The 20,000-nt window shown below is 36.2% G+C and overlaps 1 protein-coding gene across 1 annotated transcript in view; it reads right to left on the bottom strand.

The window, feature by feature from the left end:
• LOC144977150 (SUMO-activating enzyme subunit 2-like) overlaps positions 1-18,543 on the bottom strand; it is a 32,498-nt gene extending 13,955 nt beyond the window's left edge. The window contains exons 1-12 of the mRNA XM_078922011.1: positions 18,172-18,543; positions 12,993-13,076; positions 12,396-12,466; positions 11,389-11,453; positions 10,184-10,284; positions 5,194-5,315; positions 3,222-3,289; positions 2,698-2,822; positions 2,347-2,446; positions 1,987-2,129; positions 1,087-1,180; positions 74-186 (exon numbers count right to left, since the gene is read on the bottom strand). Of these exons, the coding sequence (XP_078778137.1) occupies positions 74-186; positions 1,087-1,180; positions 1,987-2,129; positions 2,347-2,446; positions 2,698-2,822; positions 3,222-3,289; positions 5,194-5,315; positions 10,184-10,284; positions 11,389-11,453; positions 12,396-12,466; positions 12,993-13,076; positions 18,172-18,315 (1,230 nt within the window). The 5' untranslated portion in view covers positions 18,316-18,543. The remainder of the gene's footprint in view (positions 1-73; positions 187-1,086; positions 1,181-1,986; positions 2,130-2,346; positions 2,447-2,697; positions 2,823-3,221; positions 3,290-5,193; positions 5,316-10,183; positions 10,285-11,388; positions 11,454-12,395; positions 12,467-12,992; positions 13,077-18,171) is intronic.
• Positions 18,544-20,000: the final 1,457 nt, after the last annotated feature.

Raw genomic sequence — 20,000 nt, 5'->3', positions numbered from 1 at the left:
GGAAGAGCAGCAGTTAGTTATTGTAATAGTGCAAAGGTTTGAGATTAAAAAAAACAATAACACACATACACACCTGTTTACATTTCTTGATGTTACCAGCCAATATCTTCATGGCCTCCATAACAATGAGTCCAGCCACAATTGCATTCGTTGTTGCGATTGCAGGTATGATGTTACCAGCCATAGCTGTGAAATAAAGGAGAAAAAAGCAAAGAAATGACAGTATCTGCTGATTTTTGCATTTATTCTTCCACTGGAGTTCATTTCACTCCAACCACACATGATGCATATATGTGGGGCCCCGATAGCTCCGTTGGAAGAGCACTTGCTTCACATGTAAAGGGACTGAGATTGATCCCGGATGAACAGATTTTTTTCCTGACCCCCCTTGTCCACCCAGCAGTGATTGGGTAGCTTGGTCTGTTAGATCTGGTAGAAAGTACTTCACAACAAACAAGAGTTCAATCCAAAGGGTAGCAAGCAATTGCTATTGTCCAATTCATGCTATAGAAACCAGGATAAACTCTGGCTCCATGTGCCTAACAGATCCGAAAGACATATGCTTTTACACATGGTATCTTTCCATTTTCACCAAGTGACGCATATTATACAACTCTCTTAGCCAAAACTTTTAGGCTTCATTGTACCAGTACAACTGGGGTAAAATAGAATGTGAGAAAAAAAAATCAATTCTGTCAATAAAGGGTGACTAGAATACTAGTAACTGTGTCTCATGTTCACAACAAAAGGTCAATTTAACAAATTTGATTTATCTCCATTCATGTTGAACCTGAGAAAGTTAAAACGAGAAAACTGTTTACGTTTTGTCTCCCCTGAAAAGCAGTAATCTAAAATCTAAACATAATGATGACTAAAAAGAATGTCATAATGACCACCTTCCAATAACAATTTTATGGCTAATCTCCTATCTGTTTAGGTACTATTTTTTTTTTAAACAACGAATAAATCAAAAATATTTCACCAATTCTACTCTTAAAAAATCTAATTCTGGAGGTAAAAATATGAATTAAACAAATATTAACTCCTCAGAAATGTGTATGAGTGACACGTCTGGGTGATGCTTACATTTGACTTCGAATCGTGTTTTGAGAGGAATGTTGAATATATGGGCTCGTATGTTTGTGACACAGGCAACAAAATCCATTGGATAAAAGTCATCCTGCAAAGAGAATACATAACATAAAAATAAGTCATTTTCATAATCCAGATATTTTAAATGTAAAGATGAAAAATAATTTAGCAATCCCTGTATACTTGCAATTTCGTATAATAGGAACAGTGACAGGGGGTGGATTTGCAATGGGACAATATAATATGGTTAATAAAATAAGTAATCAAGACCAATTCAAACAAAATGATTACAGTTTTTTCTCAGTTAAAATGTTTGTTTGAGATTAGTATAAAACAAGTCCTGTTTTAATTCTGAATAAATTGTGCATAACTACGCCATTAAAAAAACCCAACTCAACAACACATAGATCTATTTGAGTGAATTATATGGAAAAAAGGTTTAAAATTTTAGTTTAATATCAATCCATTTTGATACAGCAAGTGTATATATAAAAAGAGGCCCCTACATTTCAAGTCTGACTATGATAAGAACGTATGAGCAATTCAATACCTTCTGAAGTCAGAAGAAAAATCCCAAATATCTTCAAACATTGGGCTTCCAACTCAAAGAAAAATGACTTATGACTACATCACTAGTCTAATAGACATTTAAAATAAGTCAAGGAGCAACCAGTGCAAAATAAAATCTGAAAAGATGAGTACTGTACAAACAAAGCAGACAGTAAAAGACACAAACTTCCAATAATATGCAAACAAAACCCTGCGAGCACATTTCTGTATCAATCGGCAGTGCTGGGGTTCAATCCCCAGTTCAGTCGGGCTGATTTTTTTCTTATATTTTCCTTTCTGCCTTGCTTAGTCATACACAATTTCAATACAAGTGGATGCACATACCTTATCCCAAACCAACATGCCTCCGTCTCCTCTTCCAGCCAAATCTCCCTTTAAGGCATGCAGACATTTGGCAAAGATGTCATAGCATTCTTGGATAGACCAGACTCTCTGGTCCCTCATCACAGACTCATTAATCTTGTCATCTGATGAATGAAAATAACATTTTAAGGAAAACAAAAAATTAGACTTTTTAGTAAATTTCTTGCAGACAACATGAACAAGATGTGTGTAAGGTCCTAAATCTATGAGTATAAAAAAAAAATATGTCACTTGACACACAATTGAAAATCATAGACAATTGCATTTAATCAATGCCAAAAATCTAAGGCACGTCTAAATGTCTTCAAAATTAGTCCATACTCTTTCCAGGCAGATTGTCCACTTCCAATGGTGTGGGTGGTCGTCGCTTCTTCCATAGAGCCTCCATTGACAGTAAGTATTTGATGTCATCTCGGAACAACTGCAAACAGGAATGATAGAAGTCACAATACATCCTCAGAAAAAAAAGAGTGGGAATGAGAAGAAGAAGAAGAAGAAGAAGAAGAAGAAGAGATCATCAGTGAAAAAAAACCCCACCATATCAACTCTCCTCTCTCAAACATCCATAGAAAAAAAACATCATACTAATTTATAAAAACTGGAGGTCAGTACCGTTAATAAATTTGAAAAGTCACCGATGTGAGATGACCAGGGGTCAATCAACCAACCAACCTTATTGAAGATCTTTTCAGGATCATAGCCAGTCTCCCTTGCCCAAGCCCTAGTGGATTTTCTCTCAATACCTCCAATGGCATCATCTTTGGCCTCTTTCTGAACTGCAGACTGACCAGCGTCAGCTTCACAATTATAAAAATGGAAATTAAATACAAACAACATAGCTAAATATTTTTTAGATTCACATCAAAACATACCACGGTATAAGAAGTTTTGTAAAGGTAGCTAAAATGACCAAAAAAACAAACAAAAACAAAAAACAATAAAAATTCTTCTCGAGTCCTAACCTTTTTATGACTTTGCCTAACACATTAAGCTTTTATCCAAAAGAACTGTAACAGCAAAGCAAATCAAGTTTCAGTAAACCCTTATTGCAGGCCTCTTACTTCAGTGACAATAGTTTGGGTGTGATTATAACCTATGAGAAATTATTGTCTTGTTAATTGAGAAAAAATTCAAACATTGGCGTGTTGGATATCAAATAAAATCCAATTCATTCTTTGGAAAGTAACACAACTTACCTGTCAACTCTGGGTCCTCAGTGTCTGGTGACACATCTTGGTCAGGGTCCTCTTCCCCAAACAACTGGCTGAAATATAAAGCCAAAAACAATATCAATTATACACACATGTGCAAAAGTCACTTTACACTTGTTTTGAATCAATTCATTTGAATTTTAAAAGATATAATTGGACAAAAGTTATATCATAGTCCAACTTGAAATGTTTTCCACAGCGATGTCAGAGGCATAAGAGGGGTTGATTCTGTGTCAAGCAAATTTTCGATCATCAAGGCTGTTGTTTCTCGGGGTTAGCCCGTCTGCCTTTGATCCATCACTTGCCCTTTCGCTGTTGCTAGGTAGCTCTAACATTGAAAAGCCGTGCAACCTCAGCTACCGCCCATTTAGCATGAACAGACCTGCCACTTCACGAAAAAGGAAATCAGTATGACATTGTAAAAAAATCAGTATCTGGGGAAAAAAATCAGTATGAGACGTAAAATTATCCAATGGTTGGGCTTTAATAGCCTCCTTACCTTTTTGGTCGATCCCAAGTGTCACAATTTGACACTTGTCACTCAAACTAACCAAAGCGTCACAACCTCCCCCCCCCCCTATTTTTCCCCAACACCAAAATGGCACGCACAACGCCAATCTGGCAATCGGACTACTAACTTATTTAAAGATGGTGGCACTTGGTAACGAGTCAGAAGCCAGGGACCGCGGTGGTTTACCAGTACAGCTCGCTGTCGCTTCACAAAGGAAATGAAAACAAAATAACGCGCAGTGTGTGTTTTCTATCTGTGTGAGGGCATCACAAAGAGGCTCGCTACGTCATGTGATCTATCGAGGTATCGCGGGACGGGTCAAAGTTCACGAGACTTGAAAATTTTAACGTGCAACGTAAAGCACAAAGTAAACGTAAAAGAGAGGGGTGGAGGGCTGCGGGCCCTTGGTCACTTGGTGAAATCGGTACGATCGGCATGCAGATCGGGAAATCGGTACGATCGGCAAGTAAATCGGGAAATCGGTAAATACGAACAAAAGGTCTTGCAAATCGGTATGATACCGATTAATCGGTATGAACGGCAGGTCTGCATGAATATGGTCAAGAAGATGAGCTCTCTATTTGAGGCTCAGTTTTGATGTTTTTCAGAGTAAAACAACTGAAATAAAAGTAATAACAAAATGATTTCACAAAGACAATAGTTTTTTGGTTTAAAACAGCAGATAACTTGTAAACAATAGAAGACAACATGGCTATTTCAACCAGGGCACGTTAAAGAGAAAGGGTTTTTTGAGAATTTAAAAACTTGTGTTTTCATGATTGTCCACGTAGCATTCTTTATATTTCTTCTTTGCACGATTTCCGAAGTCAAAATATCAAGTTGTCATACAAAAATATTCACCATCCCCACAGTGATTTGACAGATTGTAATATAACTAAGAAGGCATGGTTTAATAATTGGTCTTTTAGGTGATATAAAATTCTTGACTCTTAATACATTGTTAAGCAGTAGTAAATTAGCGTAGAAAAATGTAAAGTCACTTTTGCACATGTGTGTATAAAGAACCTCAAAAACCCTTCTAATGCATATACACACATACAAAAGTTTGAAATGTAGTGTTGCAAACTCAAAAAATTATTGACCCCTTTGACACATTATCAATATTAACATATGAAATGCACTCAAAATAACGGACAAAATCAGTAAGTTGCACTTCCTTTTTGGAAATGAATCAAATTTCTTGTATTACTTTGATTTTGATGAGGCAATATCTAATCTCAAAATAAAACCTGTAAAATTGACATTCTTGTTTGGTCACACTTAACTTGCTTAGATGAGCTAATCATCACAGCTGTATAAGGAAAGAGTGTTTGGTACAAAGTGCTATCCATTTCCTTGATGTTAACATCATGCATTACAACCTGCTAAAACTAAAACCAATTTATTTATTCATATTCAATCAGCAATGAGGATAAAAATACTTACTTGAACAAGTGTTTGGCCCATACAACACAGTGGATGGGTTCTGATGGAGTATTACGAATAGTGCAACCTGGGAAAGTCTTTTGTCTGGCCTTGGGCTGGCATTCATAGCATTCTGTGACACCCTGAAGTAGAAAGCAATAGGATGGTTGATTAGCGACAAATCAAATTAAAACCATACATGGATATGTTTGTTTGTTTTATTTCTAAGAGTTTTACGGCGCTTGCGGTACATTTAGGTCATTTTAGCACCAGTAAAAAAGGAAGAAAATTGGATAGTGAAAAAAATCTAGAATCACAAATAATGGTACCAAAAAAAAGTAAGATAAGGGGACTGACAAATAGGGAACAGGTGTAGATTTCAAGAGCACACTAGTTTGAGATCACCTAAAAGTCTCATCTTGACATAAGCACAGGATACCACCAAGAGAGGAATACATTCAAAAGTTTACAGAATATATCCAAAACAATACATAAAATACATAACAGAGATGATTTATAAGGAAAATAAAATCAAATAGATACATAATAATAATAATAATAATAATAATAATAATCTTTATTGTCCAAATAAAAGGCAATTCATGTGAGGTAAACAATGCTCAGTTTGGTTCATGGTATGAACATCAACACATTTACAAATACAGACACAGCCATACACGAACATACACGCTTGTACATTGTTTCTACACATGTATACAAAAGAAATGAGCGTACATACAAACACATATATACATACATACATACATACATACTACAAACCAGCATATCATCGTATATGCATGCCTTCATACATACATACATACATACATACATACATACATACATACATACATACATACATACTAGGCACACAGACAGACAGATAGAACGATACGATATATTTGCTGGGACAGCAGATAACCATATTATAAATATAGTGTCTTATATTAAGAAGAATATGGCAATGATTGTGATGATGATGATGATGAAGATGATGATGATGATGATGAAGATGATGATGACTACGATAATGATGATGATTTATGATGATGATGATGATGATGATGATGATAACGACGGCGGCAATGTCGATGATGATGATTCACGACACTGCTTCTCGTTATTTTCATTGGTTGTCTCATTTTTCCACAAAAGATTTGTTAATTAATTTTATGGCGGTTGGAATGAAGGTTGTCTTATGTCGATTTGTCCTACATTTTGCTTCTAGATACCGTCTTCCGGAGCGCAGAAGTTGGAATTTTTCGCTCAGCGGATGCCTCTTTTCGTTGATAATGTTAAAAGATTTCTTCTCAACTGCATTAGGGGATAACAGACACAAGTGGCCTCCTGCCCACTACGGAAGGTCAAAGGACCCCACCCAGTATTTGGATATATCAAGTCAGCTCTCGGACACAAATGAATATATGCAGCCCTTTGGGCACAGTGGTTTACCAGCGGATCACTTAGTTGAGATGCTAGGTCAAGAGGTCACTACTCTCCTTCTCTTTACCTGCGCTCTGGTGTGGCACGTGCCTGCAGTCCGTGAAGCGAGCAGTCTAATTGGTCTGATAAATAATGGCATAGCCAAGCCACAATTATCTTAAATGTAAATCTATATCACTCATGTTATAGATTGAAATCCCCCTCACACAGTGGACTAAATATCATAGATATCATCAGTATATTTCTTTCTCAGGAAGACAGCAAAGTAGACTCACATTTTCACTACATTTATCGTTTAAATCAAATGTTTCTGGAATCCCTACAACAACAATCAGACGTTGCAGTTTATTATTATTCACAATAGTACATAGTACAAACCGTCTACTTTCTGTTGCACTAATGTTAATTCAGTTCAACAAATATGTAAGGGGTGGGGTATCAAATTTCACTGGGAATATCTAGCAGTCCATGAGATGTCTAGGCTATCGTGGGTGATGAATTTGGACCAGTTACACAATGTAAACAATGTCGTAATCATTTCCTGGACTCCCCACTGACCATGGAACACTTTACTACACCAATTCTATAGTTTTATCATTAAAAGTTCCCACGAATATGGTAAAGGAGTGAAGAAGTCATACTTATTGTAGTACAGGAACGTAATATATATATAATATATATATATATATATATATATATATATATATATATATATATATATATATATATATATTATATATATATATATATATATATATATAAACACACTCTCTCTCTCTCTCTCTCTCTGCAAGTAGCCCTACAATAATAGTTCTTAAAGACACATCTGTTACTGATTTAAGAAATATGAAATGAATGGGTTTGTTTCAGTCATGTCTCTGTTGATTGGTGTGGGAAGGTTTTATTCACCAGCTGCACTACTTGTACATTATATTGAGAATAATGTCTGAATTCTGTTAATTCCTAGGAGGTGCCACTGTTATTTTCTCTATCTTGGCTATGTTTGAGTACTACCCCCCCCCCCCCCCCCCCCCACTCCCCCTCTTTTTTACTCAGTCAAACTTGCCTTTGTGGAATACTATCTGCTGTACTAACTGTTGATGTTATATCGTTGTTGTCAGTGATATGAATTAGGTGTAGTGTGAATGTGATGCATTTCTCTTAGCCTGTCTTTTACGTTTGTATGTGTGTATATGTAGGATGTATGTGTGTATGTATGCATGTGTGTATGTATGTGTGTGTGTGAGAGAGAAAAATAAAGAAAGAGAGAGTGAGTGAGAGTGAGAGAGAGAGAGAGAGAGGAGAGAGAGAGAGAGAGAGGAGAGAGGAGAGAGAGAGAGAGAGAGAGAGAGAGGAGAGAGAGAGAGAGAGAAATGCCTTTTTCTGCCATATTCATTGCTTGTATTATCTACTACGCCACTGTGATGGTGTTGTTGTTTGGTGTAATGATGGTGGTTTTGTTTCTATTTGGAATAGTCAAGTAAAACCTACACACACAATATATTGCTTTATATGTTCTTTAGGAGTGTGTTAAATTGTTTAATCCACTTATCTCCATATCTTTTAAATACAATAAAAAATACAAATGAAGAGAACATACATTATGTCCAGCCCATTACATTTATGACCATTAAAAACGAAGTTAAAATGTGTTGAATCAGAAAATGAATGTTTTACTTTGTGTAAAAATATTAAGACTGGACAAATCATTAATTAGTTTCGGAATCCAACGTCTGATTTTAAAGATTTGAATTTTTTATTGTCCCCACAACAACAAAAATATTTTAAAATAGTAGGGATTTTAAATTGCTTATAAAACCTATCAGAATAATCACAATAAAACGAAAAAAGAACCAACATAACAAGTGAAAGTAGTACTGTCTGTTCCATAAGTTAATATTATTGTAATATAAGTGGTCATCTAGATATGGTGTTATATTACATCATGAAAATGCAATACTTTGCGTCTTAACGCTCAAAAAGGGGAATCCCCGTCCAGGTAGCCAATTTTACAGCATGCAGCTGCTGTTGTCAGTCACTTGCTGGGTTCCAGCAGTATAACTAAGTGATCCGATTTTATGAAGAAATAAACAGCAGTGTGGGTAATGGTGGTTTTGATAAGTTTCGTCTTTATTAATATTTGTCCATCTATAAATTTCTTAATTGAACCGTCTCAAGGAAAATCACGCAGGACTGAGATTTGAAAACTTTGGACTCTTTATAAGGAGATGAACAGTATCTTTCAAGTCATATGTGATGCCACACGACGGTTTAGTCTGAAATGTACATTTTGACCTTTATATTTCTGAATAGATCATTCTTTTCTCTTTATTTGATACCTTTTTCATTGATGTACCATCATTTTTGGTTAAGTTATACAAGATTGAAATTGAGAGATTCCTGCAAATCTCCGATCCAAAATTCAGAGAAATTTGCACACAAAGATTTTTCACACATGATAACAGCATCATGCTATATTTAAGCTTTCATAATGAAAGGTGGTATGCTGTGTCAATTTATTTTAAATTCTCTCCATCAGTTTTTACACAGTACTCATTTTATTAATGACGATATTTTTGTGAATTGACTCTTGAGTGACAAAAACAAAACGACAAAACAAACACTCTCGAGTGACAAAGACAAAACAACAAAACAAACAGCACAGATACTTTTATCCCTTTCAACGGTGTAAGGTTTATTTAAAGCTAAATGTGAAATTTCACAAGATCTGTAATCCTGGAAAGCCTTCACAATTCAACTGGTGAATGTAGCCAAGGCATTAAGGTCGATTGACTGCAAAGCAAAAGGCTGTGAGTCAGTTAGATAATCTAACACTTCAAACAAACTTGAAATAATAGAATGAAAATAGTGTCAGCTCAACAATTATTTATCTCATTCAATCGATATGTATAAACTTGAATGTATTGGCGAGGTGTTATCAGATTTTTGCAGCCAGAGAGGAAAGGTTCTTCACCCACTCGTTTTTTTCCTTTCATTTTCATCATCAGCCTCCATCCCCCCCATCCCCAACCTCTCCTCCTACCCCCTTCTCCCCCACAACTCGTTCTCTCTATCCATCTACTTACTTCCTCTTTGAGGATCTAATTTGACCACAAGATGGCGTCAAGGGGCTAAAAAATAGCATTGTGAAGGTAGGAATGGAGTGCCTCTTTGAGAAAAAGTAATAGGTCACTAGGTTGGCGTCTTTTGCCAATCTTAAATGAGTTGTCAAAATGATCCCTCTTTCAAAGGGTGAAACCAGGGTATACCCTCTTTACAAATTAATTTTATCTACTTCAAGACAGTTTTTAATGACAAAAAGTATGATTTTATGATAAAAAAAATAAATTAAAAAGGCAAAAATCGAAAAAGAGCATTTTAACTTTCTTTAGTCACTTTTCAGATATAATAAAGGCTGTTTTCTCAGTTCAACCAGATGAAACTCCCGGAACGAACTGTCGCGCACCATCACATATAAGAGCATTGAGTTAATTCACTGTGACACCTCATACCTTACCCAATTAACGACATTATATTAAATTGATAGACACCAATATCAAACCTTCACCTTTTTTATGACAGAGACTTGTCCTAAATAGCCAGCTGTGCCACTCTCCACTAGTGGAATGTCTGCAGCCAAACACATCCTATTCACGTGATTACGCGCGGCTGTTAAGATATTTGAAAAAAGAATCATTGACTGAGCAACACAAAATTTAACAAAAGTAAAAAGTGAGATTAAATATTGATATCATCAAATAAAAAATTTGTACATAATAAAATGTCTTTCACAAAAACCACCAGAGGTAAGAGACAGGCTAAATGCACTTCTTTATAAATTGTTAGTTATAGATGCCCGCATTAATTGCAAAACCTGTGTTCTTATAGCAAGCGCTGATAGTGACAAATAGTGAAAAGGAGGAAAATTTTGAATGATTGCCTCTAAGCCCTACTTTTAGAGCAATTGAGATGATAAATTATTGTTGATACCCTAGCTAACTGCTCGAAAAAAATGCATCTTTTTGTTCTACCACACATCAAGTCTCTCACTGCCAGTACATTTGATTGGGAGAAATGTAATTTTTTAAAAGGAAGAAATTCCTCTTCTAACTCCAAAATTGCTGATTTCTGTGGAACCACGGAAAACAATCAGCACTGTATAATAATACAATTTTCATTTATAATGTGCCCAAAAAATAATATAACTAGCATGGGATGCTGAACAATGCTACAAAGAAAGAAAAGAATTTCTTGCTCAAGAAAAAGAAAAACCTTTCAAAGAATTAAAAATAGCTGGGCTCATACTCTGGTTTAGACAACAATATCTTATCAATTTGGTCGCTTCACCCTTCAAACAAAACGTGACATTCTCGCACAATGCAACAACAAATAGTAACGCTTCAAAACTAAAATTAATGAATAATTCTGCATTAATTTACTCATTATAAAATGTTCACCGAACAACACCCCCCCCCCACCCCCCTTTGTCCTTCCAATCAGTGAATCAGATGGCAACAATTGATAACTAAAAGGAATATATTCATGCAACTCTATTGCAAAGTACTTTGTCCATTTTCAAATATCAGAGACCCGATTCTTCAATCATTGCTGCATGGATAGGGGAGTCAGAAAAAAAAAATATAATAATAATACCAAAAGACCCACTAATCAAACAAAATAAAGCTGCAAAAGGAGGCCAAACAAAATTTTAATAAACTCTCTTATTTCAGCAGGCTGAGGTTTAGAAATGGCAAAGTCAAAATCAATAATTACCATTGTTATCCAAAGCATTCAGCACCAGGGTGAATTGTTGATAGAAGTCCAATCCAAACTCAGGGCTATAAGGGGGAAAAAAACAAAACAAAATAGAGACGAGAAATGATAATAGCTGTTTGCTATTAGCATTCGAAAATTAATAGAGCATAAGAAATAAAGATTTTTAAACAGTCAGTTTTTGCAGTCATAAAAACAAGGCAAACTAAAATGATTCAACTAAAGTTGATAATTGGAATGATGCTTAATTGGAAGGATCTGTCTATGGTAGAATTATTTTCATTAATTTTTCATATATAATTTCTGCTGGTTAATCAGAGTGTGTAGTGTAGTTTTGATTAGTCATTCCAGTTATAAAGGATATCCATGGAAGCGGATGATTAATACACAATTTATTTAGAATGATTTCTTTGTAATGGTGCTGTTCCCATTAAACAACGTAGGCTGCAGTCATTAAAGTAATAATGGAGACAAAATGGAATAATCAGAGGAATAATTTTGCATGCATTGCATGTCAGATTTATATCACAGAACAGTGTAGTTCAAACTGGTAATCAGATCCAAAGAAGAGAAAAGTACCATAAAGATGATCAACTTTTCTCAAAACTTTTGGTAAAAATTCAGACATTAACATTAATTTTTTAAAAATTGACAAAAATCTGTTTTTGTAAGGAAATAAATATTCACCAACAAAATTACTAAGGTATTCGATGATTTGAAAAAACTTATAGTAGTGAATGAATTTTCATCTTTTTTTTTTCCCACTTGAAAGTTGAAAAATAATAAAGAACCTCAGAAAACTACCAAAAGAATAGCAGGTGGAATAGGTTCTCAATTGTGACCTTTGACACAGCTTTGTGAAATCAAATTTATCTCTATTTGGGGCAGGATGTCTTATTTCAAATTCACAAATTTTAAAATATTTTATCATTGAAGATTGACTGTGAATCCTGAAAGGGAAAAAAAAAAAAAAAGAAAAAAAGAAAGAAGTGCAAATGAATACATACTTAAAAATGCTGTCATGGTGGCTAACAATGTTGGCATTTGGATTGAATCTTAAGGCACTCTCTTTAGCAACCTGTGTGGAAACCAATTGATGTATGAGGAAAAGGCAAATTTAAAAAGATAAGTAAAATCAATACAGATGGATACGTCTTCAAAAAAAGAAAATAAATAAAGGAAGAGCAAGTTGATGGTACATCATTTTTTCTTCATGTTATAACACAAGAATACTTTGTAGTGTGTATGGTAGTAATATGATGATTAAACCCAAAAATTAGTAACTCATTTATCAGTCATTCTGGTAATAGGGATGTCAATTCAAGGAGGCAAAAATTAACTGAACTTTTATGTAAACACATAGACCAACCCCTTTCTGAGTGCTGAACTCAAATAAAAAGACATTATGTACTTACAGCAAGAGATTGGAAAATATATACTAGAGGTTTATAACACACTGAATTCCGTAACTGTACGGAAAATTGTCAACCTTGTGGTAAAGGTTTAGGTGCAGTCACTGATTTAGTTGTTAAATTATAAGCTTAAAAAGAGGTAATGATAACAATCCTGTATCTAGCACAAGCTTAATCAAAACATAAAATTACCTGTGCTTTGGCTTTACCAACGTGTTCTTTTCTAAACAGGAATTGTCTGTTTAGGTTACTGACATCAATGGTATCCAAATCAACCTGAGGAAATAAATTTGTAGTAATTACCCCAATCACCAAAGTAATTGCTCCTACAGAATCTCAAATTAAAGGGGCATTTATCATTTGAAAAGCTCGGTAAAAAGAAGACAAAAATAAAAATAAAAAAGTGGCAGATCCAGGATTCGAACAAACAAAGTTGATTCTGACAAACCTTCTACTTCTAAGGCAGACGACTTGACCATTCGGCCATGACACCCACATGAATGTTGACGCATATTGTGTGTATATAACAAGATATGAAGTGAATAGAAAAGTGCCAGAAGACAATAGAGAATAAAAATTTTTTCGCGGCGGTGGTGGGGTTTGAACCTGCGACCTTATTGGTACGACAACTCCGCCTGGCAGGTGAGAGCGTGGCTCTACCGTGTGAGCTATCCACGAACACAAAAATATTCGTTTCAAACCCAAAGTCATTACTAGATCCCTCTCTCACCCACTTCTTGAGACCGCTGATTCGTTCGTACACCACCATCGCGAATAATTTTGACCAGCAGTTAAGCTTAAAAGCCAATATTCTCAACACAAACATATAACATAGAAACGATTGAGACATTGAGTATGCTCCGGTGTATGGGGTGAATTTTTTAATTCAGAAAAGTGAGTGGAGCAGGCACTTATGTTGGTAACAACAAGATATGAAGTGAATAGAAAAGTGCCAGAAGACAATAGAGAATAAAAATTTTTTCGCGGCGGTGGTGGGGTTTGAACCTGCGACCTTATTGGTACGACAACTCCGCCTGGCAGGTGAGAGCGTGGCTCTACCGTGTGAGCTATCCACGAACACAAAAATATTCGTTTCAAACCCAAAGTCATTACTAGATCCCTCTCTCACCCACTTCTTGAGACCGCTGATTCGTTCGTACACCACCATCGCGAATAATTTTGACCAGCAGTTAAGCTTAAAAGCCAATATTCTCAACACAAACATATAACATAGAAACGATTGAGACATTGAGTATGCTCCGGTGTATGGGGTGAATTTTTTAATTCAGAAAAGTGAGTGGAGCAGGCACTTATGTTGGTAACAACAAGATATGAAGTGAATAGAAAAGTGCCAGAAGACAATAGAGAATAAAAAATTTTTCGCGGCGGTGGTGGGGTTTGAACCTGCGACCTTATTGGTATGACAACTCCGCCTGGCAGGTGAGAGCGTGGCTCTACCGTGTGAGCTATCCACGAACACAAAAATATTCGTTTCAAACCCAAAGTCATTACTAGATCCCTCTCTCACCCACTTCTTGAGACCGCTGATTCGTTCGTACACCACCATCGCGAATAATTTTGACCAGCAGTTAAGCTTAAAAGCCAATATTCTCAACACAAACATATAACATAGAAACGATTGAGACATTGAGTATGCTCCGGTGTATGGGGTGAATTTTTTAATTCAGAAAAGTGAGTGGAGCAGGCACTTATGTTGGCGCGAAAAATTTTTTATTCTCTATTGTCTTCTGGCACTTTTCTATTCACTTCATATCTTGTTGTTACCAACATAAGTGCCTGCTCCACTCACTTTTCTGAATTAATGGTGAAACAAAAGGCAAGTAATTAAGAGTAACTGGAACTAATGGCATAATACTCTAATTTTAAAAACTTTACTAATTTCGAGGGGCCTTCCGAAAGCTCTTCGTGCTAGCATTTCTTTCAATTTGTATTTTCATCGTGGATCTTTTGTCGTGCATTTGTTTATTCAATTTGTTAATATATAGTAGCAGTAGCATTTAAAAAACTCTAGAACAAACCTTGATAGATGATTAGTGAAAGTTTAAACTTTCCTTATACGACCATTGTTTTGGTTTTCCACCGCATGAGGCATGCATGAGTAGGTATTAGGAGCTTTCGGAAGGCCTCTCCTTAATTCATCTATGATCCATGTTGGGTACTAAACTTTACATATTCTGGAATTCGGATAAATGTTTAAAAGAACCGAGTTTCAAAAAAGGGCCTGAGTATAAGTATAACCGTTCATCATTATTGCCAGACAGTGTCTGAAATAGTCATCACAGTCACAGAATAGAAAAGGACGCCAAAAGACAAAGACAATGACAATATAATATATAATAAGTACCTAGAGAGGTGAGCCGGTGTTACCAATACTTAGCTTCTATACCAGGACAAATCATTTGTTTGGACAGAAAAATAAATAAAAAACTTACCGCTTACCGTCAAAAGCAGTTTAGATTTGAAGATGCATTTGTTTTCTATCAAAAAACATTCGGTACTGGACAATCCTTGATGAATTTCAAAAGTTGTGTTGAAATTATATCCTAATTTTTTTCATGATTCATTCCTCGCGAAATCGTGTGGGTTTCGTTTCCGTTATCAAGGTGCCGCCCCAGGTTTTTTAGTGTCCCTAGATAGGTATGCAATTTGGTGCATTAGTGCAGTAAAAATTGGTGCGCAAAATTAGTTCGTAGCGGATACGAGACTGTGTGTGTGTGTGTGTGTTTGTGCGTGTGTGTGTCTCTTTCTTTTTTTTTTTTTTTTGGGAGTGCCTACGTACACGGTAACAGGGCATCTAGCCTCAGGATCTACGTACACGTAAACTGGTTTACCGTTGCAACACAAGCAATAGATGGTCCTCGCTGTCGTGACCGCACGCGCTCGTGTGTGTGTGTGTGTGTGTATGTGTGTGAGAGTTATTTTTTTAAAAATCAAAACAATTTTAACCATTAATGGCGAGATTCGATCTTACACTACACTCCCCAAACTCCAGATCTAGTCTTAATGTTATCATTAAAAGACAAGCTTTGGGATTTATAGTTTAATTGAAGCCCGAGTCTAAATATACTCTTACTACTGCTCTCTTTGTGAAACGATTTATTCCGCATAAGCAATCTGCAGAAAAAAATCTGTGTCACTGTAAAAGGTTAAAATTTCACGAAGTACGCTCCGTGAACACTGCTGTAACATTCCTTTGATTTACGTCATCAGGCAACCCGTTGTTTCTTTCATCTTTTCCCATTCCCCCTTACTATCCCCCCATCCCCCCCCCCATCTCTCTCTCTCTTTCTTCTCTCTCTCCTCTCTTTCTTTCTTATCATAGTCTTATCCCTTCCCCTTCCCATCTCAATGTAAAATGAAAACGTTCTGCTGTTTGCAGATACATGTATGATTGTTTTGTTTTTTCTCTCTCTCACTAGGCTAGGATTAAAAACCAAGACATCAGGTAATTGGTGTCTAATGCCAAAGTATAGATTCTCTCTTTGGCCAATTTAGTCACGCATGTGGCAGCCCAGCTATTTATTATGTTCTGCTTATAACACACTATAAGTGGGATTTTGGGGGTGGGTACGAAAGAAATCAAGGTCATAAGTAACCGTGCACAAGAGCTGTATAGGGAATTGGTTTCTGGGGGTCTAGCAAATACCAAATATTTTATGGAAAGCTCTTTCGAACTCCAAGACGTCTGGTTTGTTTTGCTATCTTGGAACAAAGAAACAGAGATGTCTTGATGTGTGACCTAGTTGTCTGATTTTGTGACCTGGATGTAAGGTTTTGTGACCTAGATGTATCCTTTTGTGTGTGCAAGCCATGAGGGTAAGTACAGCGATAGCTTGCCAGTTGAGGAAAAAAAAAAAAAAGGAAGAAGCAGCGTATCCGCATTTGAAAAACAAAACAAAAAAACCTGAAAAAACAAAACAACTTAACCTTTTAAAGGCGAATATCAATCTTACTTGGACCAAAAATAAAATCTTACCGTTTTCATCAAAAGACAAAAAACAAATTACAATTTAAGAATTTGAGCTTTTATAGAGGGCAATATCCACCCAACGTGCTCAAAGCGCTTTTTATCAATATTCTTACTGCTCTTATGGTGGAAACGTTTTTTTTTTTCTGCGTTAAAAAATAATATAAATGAAGACTATTATTTGAAAACAAAAAAAATCAGTGTCACTGGCAAAGGGTTAATTGCAGTACTCCTGCATCCTGTGAGACTCCTACGGCACTTGCTAATCATAAAAAAGGAAATAGCAATCAACAATACTAAGGTGAAAAAAAAGAAGAAAAAAAAGGTGGGGGGGGGGGGGGGGGGGGGGGGGAGAGCAAATCCAGTAGCAATGCAACCTTTTAGCGGCGAAATTCGATCTTTGACCTAACACCAAATCTTCTATCATCAAAAGACAAGTAACGGCAAAACGATTATAGACAATTGAAGTCCGAGTTGCGATAGTCTGACTGTTCTCTTGGTGGAAACGCTGTATTCCCCGTTAACAATAATAAAGATAAAAGCAAACTATTATCTAAAAGCAAAAAATTAGCTTCGCTGTTAAGGGGTTAAGAACACCTGCAACTGCAACTGCCAGCATCCTTGAGATGCTCTACGTCTCCCTCTCGTCGGCAAGCACCCCCCCCCCCCTCTTTCAAGGTGGTGGTGGCGGCGGATAAAAAAGGCCTTTTTTCTTTCATTCAATCAACTTGACTGCTGGTGGACCCTAGGCCTCTCTACAAGTACAAGAAATAATACTTTTTCTCTGCTCCAACGAAAATATCTACCCCCTACCGGTCTAATTATTTGTAGCAGACGACAAATTTCTCAAAACGGTCACGTGACACTGTAAAAAACAACACAGGAAGTCCATGAAAGCTTATTTACGGCATTTCCTTTGAACCGTGTAAAAACAAAATTTCGTTTTCATTCGACTCAACGGGTCAGATTGGCCGGTATTTTTTTAACGAACTAAAGTTCTGAAAAATCAAAATGTTTCTTAGAAAGTTGAAAGATGCTTGTTTTTGAAACAGAGGTAGGTTTTTTAAAAAAATCTTTATATTTTACGTGAATGCATGCTCAAGGCGAGTTGGACGTGCAGCGGAGGTTGGTCGGCCAAAGGCCCACCTCTCTATATCAGACTTTCATTTTCATAGCCAAGTATTCTGAAGGAAAGGAGAGAAAGTGTGTGTGTGTGATAGTGAAAGAGAGAGAGAGAGAGAGTTGGAGAGAGAGAGAGAGAGAGAGAGTTGGAGAGAGAGAGAGAGAGAGTTGGAGAGAGAGAGAGAGAGAGAGAGAGTGAGAGAGAGAGAGAGAGTTGGAGAGAGAGAGAGAGAGTACATTGTAAAATATAGGAGGTCTTACAACTTCAATATTGGTAAAGCCGGTTAAAACAAGGTTTTTAAGGAGTTCACAGCCAATGCCTCCGGCTCCAACCACCAAAAGTTTGCTTTCCTTTATACTTTCCTGAAGAGATTTCTTCAAAACTCCATTCACGGTTGCCGCCATTTTGAATTTTGCGAAAATAGTGAGTGAACTCAAGTGACCTGTGAACTATGAACTTCTAAAGACGAAAAGCTTCGAATGTTATTGTACTCCAACAATAAAAGAGTTAGAAATATTCACCGAGGCAGTGTGTGTTCAGTATGGTAAAATCGGGTAATTTCGCCGTTTTTTCACTGTCTCACTTCTGGCTGCCGTGGGAGGCCAATTTGCCAATTGGGCAATCCAAACACTGACAATAAGTTTACCTGGCCAATCAATTATTTTTTTGTGAAGTGTTAACGTAGATTTATATTGTATTTTATTCACAAAAGTCCTTTTAAAACTGCCACTGTTGTCGGGTACATTCGCCGCACGTCGGGGAACTTCGCCGCCACTGGCGGGTAACTTCGCCGCCAGATTTTGTACTTAGTTTTTCTCCCTACAAGACAATATGAGGAACAATTTCCATTTCTTAAACTCTCTTGTCCTCAAATCTCTCTACATTATCCAATACTGCAATATTAACACATATTTACTGGCACTTGAATCGAGTGTAATGATGTATGTAAAGTGCCTTCCTGTGGATACATTACAATGCCAATCACAAGATCATAGCCTGCTGCCCATCCATACCCGAGTCGACTGATTTGTGGTTATTAAACCCACTTACATATTTATTATTTACTTTTCTTAACTTAGTTATATTTTAGTGCTAACGCACAGCGTCTATTGCACACTAAAATCGTCTTTGGAATAATTATAGTATGATGATAGTGATGTGCGGCGAATTTACCCGAGAGTACCGGTGAATTTACCCGAAACTATAGATTTTTGAAATATTGTGTTACAATTTTTAGAAATATTTTTCTGATGATAATATACACTGATAATGAAAATAAAATGGATATGGATGACCACAAAGTCAATACAACATTGATTTTGTGACCAGGGCCTTCACATTCAACTGCACAAACTAGGGGAACGTTAGTGTAGGGTTGCCGTTACAATAAAAAAGTCAAGGATGTCACAACATCTTGATTACTACATGTCATTTTGAAGTGCTATAACTCTTAAAGATTTCTCATTTGCTTCCTTCAAACTGAAGCAATACGTACATTCACATCTTGTCTTTTGAATATGGACTATTCCAACGTGAGGGGTGTAAGGATAAATGTTCACCAAGCATTATTTCTTGGGGGTGGAGGGTCGCGGCGAATTTCCCCGTCGGCGAACTTACCCGATTCTGCCTATAGGTACCAGTGGTGATGATGATCTTGAGGAATGTGTACCTCACAGCAACCTTACAAAAAAAAAAAAAAAAAAACCATCAACCACACTGTAATTAAATTTGACCGATCGTTAAAGGTATTATGTCGGGGTGAACCATGTTAAAAGAAAAAGTGATTTTTAATGTAAAAATGACACAAAATGAGAATTTTAGATTTTGTGACTTTGAGAATCTGTTTCTTCCCTTAATTAAGACAGCATTGGCATATAAATTTAAATAAACTTTCGTATTTTTGCCTATGAAATGAGTTATCAGCCTCACTCTAAGATAACGCCATTTTGAGTTAATGGGTAACAAATATAATTATGGAAGGAGCAGACGTCACTTCTTATACAAAACTGATGATTTAAAAAAAATTGTCATTTAATTTCTTTGATTCACAGCTAACACCGTGTAACGTGATTGATATGTCTTCATTAAG

This window comes from Berghia stephanieae, chromosome 7 (genome assembly GCF_034508935.2).
Source record: "Berghia stephanieae isolate SIO BIC M18660-M18661 chromosome 7, UCSD_Bste_1.3, whole genome shotgun sequence".
Lineage (NCBI taxonomy): Eukaryota > Metazoa > Mollusca > Gastropoda > Nudibranchia > Aeolidiidae > Berghia > Berghia stephanieae.
This window is presented reverse-complemented; position numbering and strand designations above follow the sequence as displayed.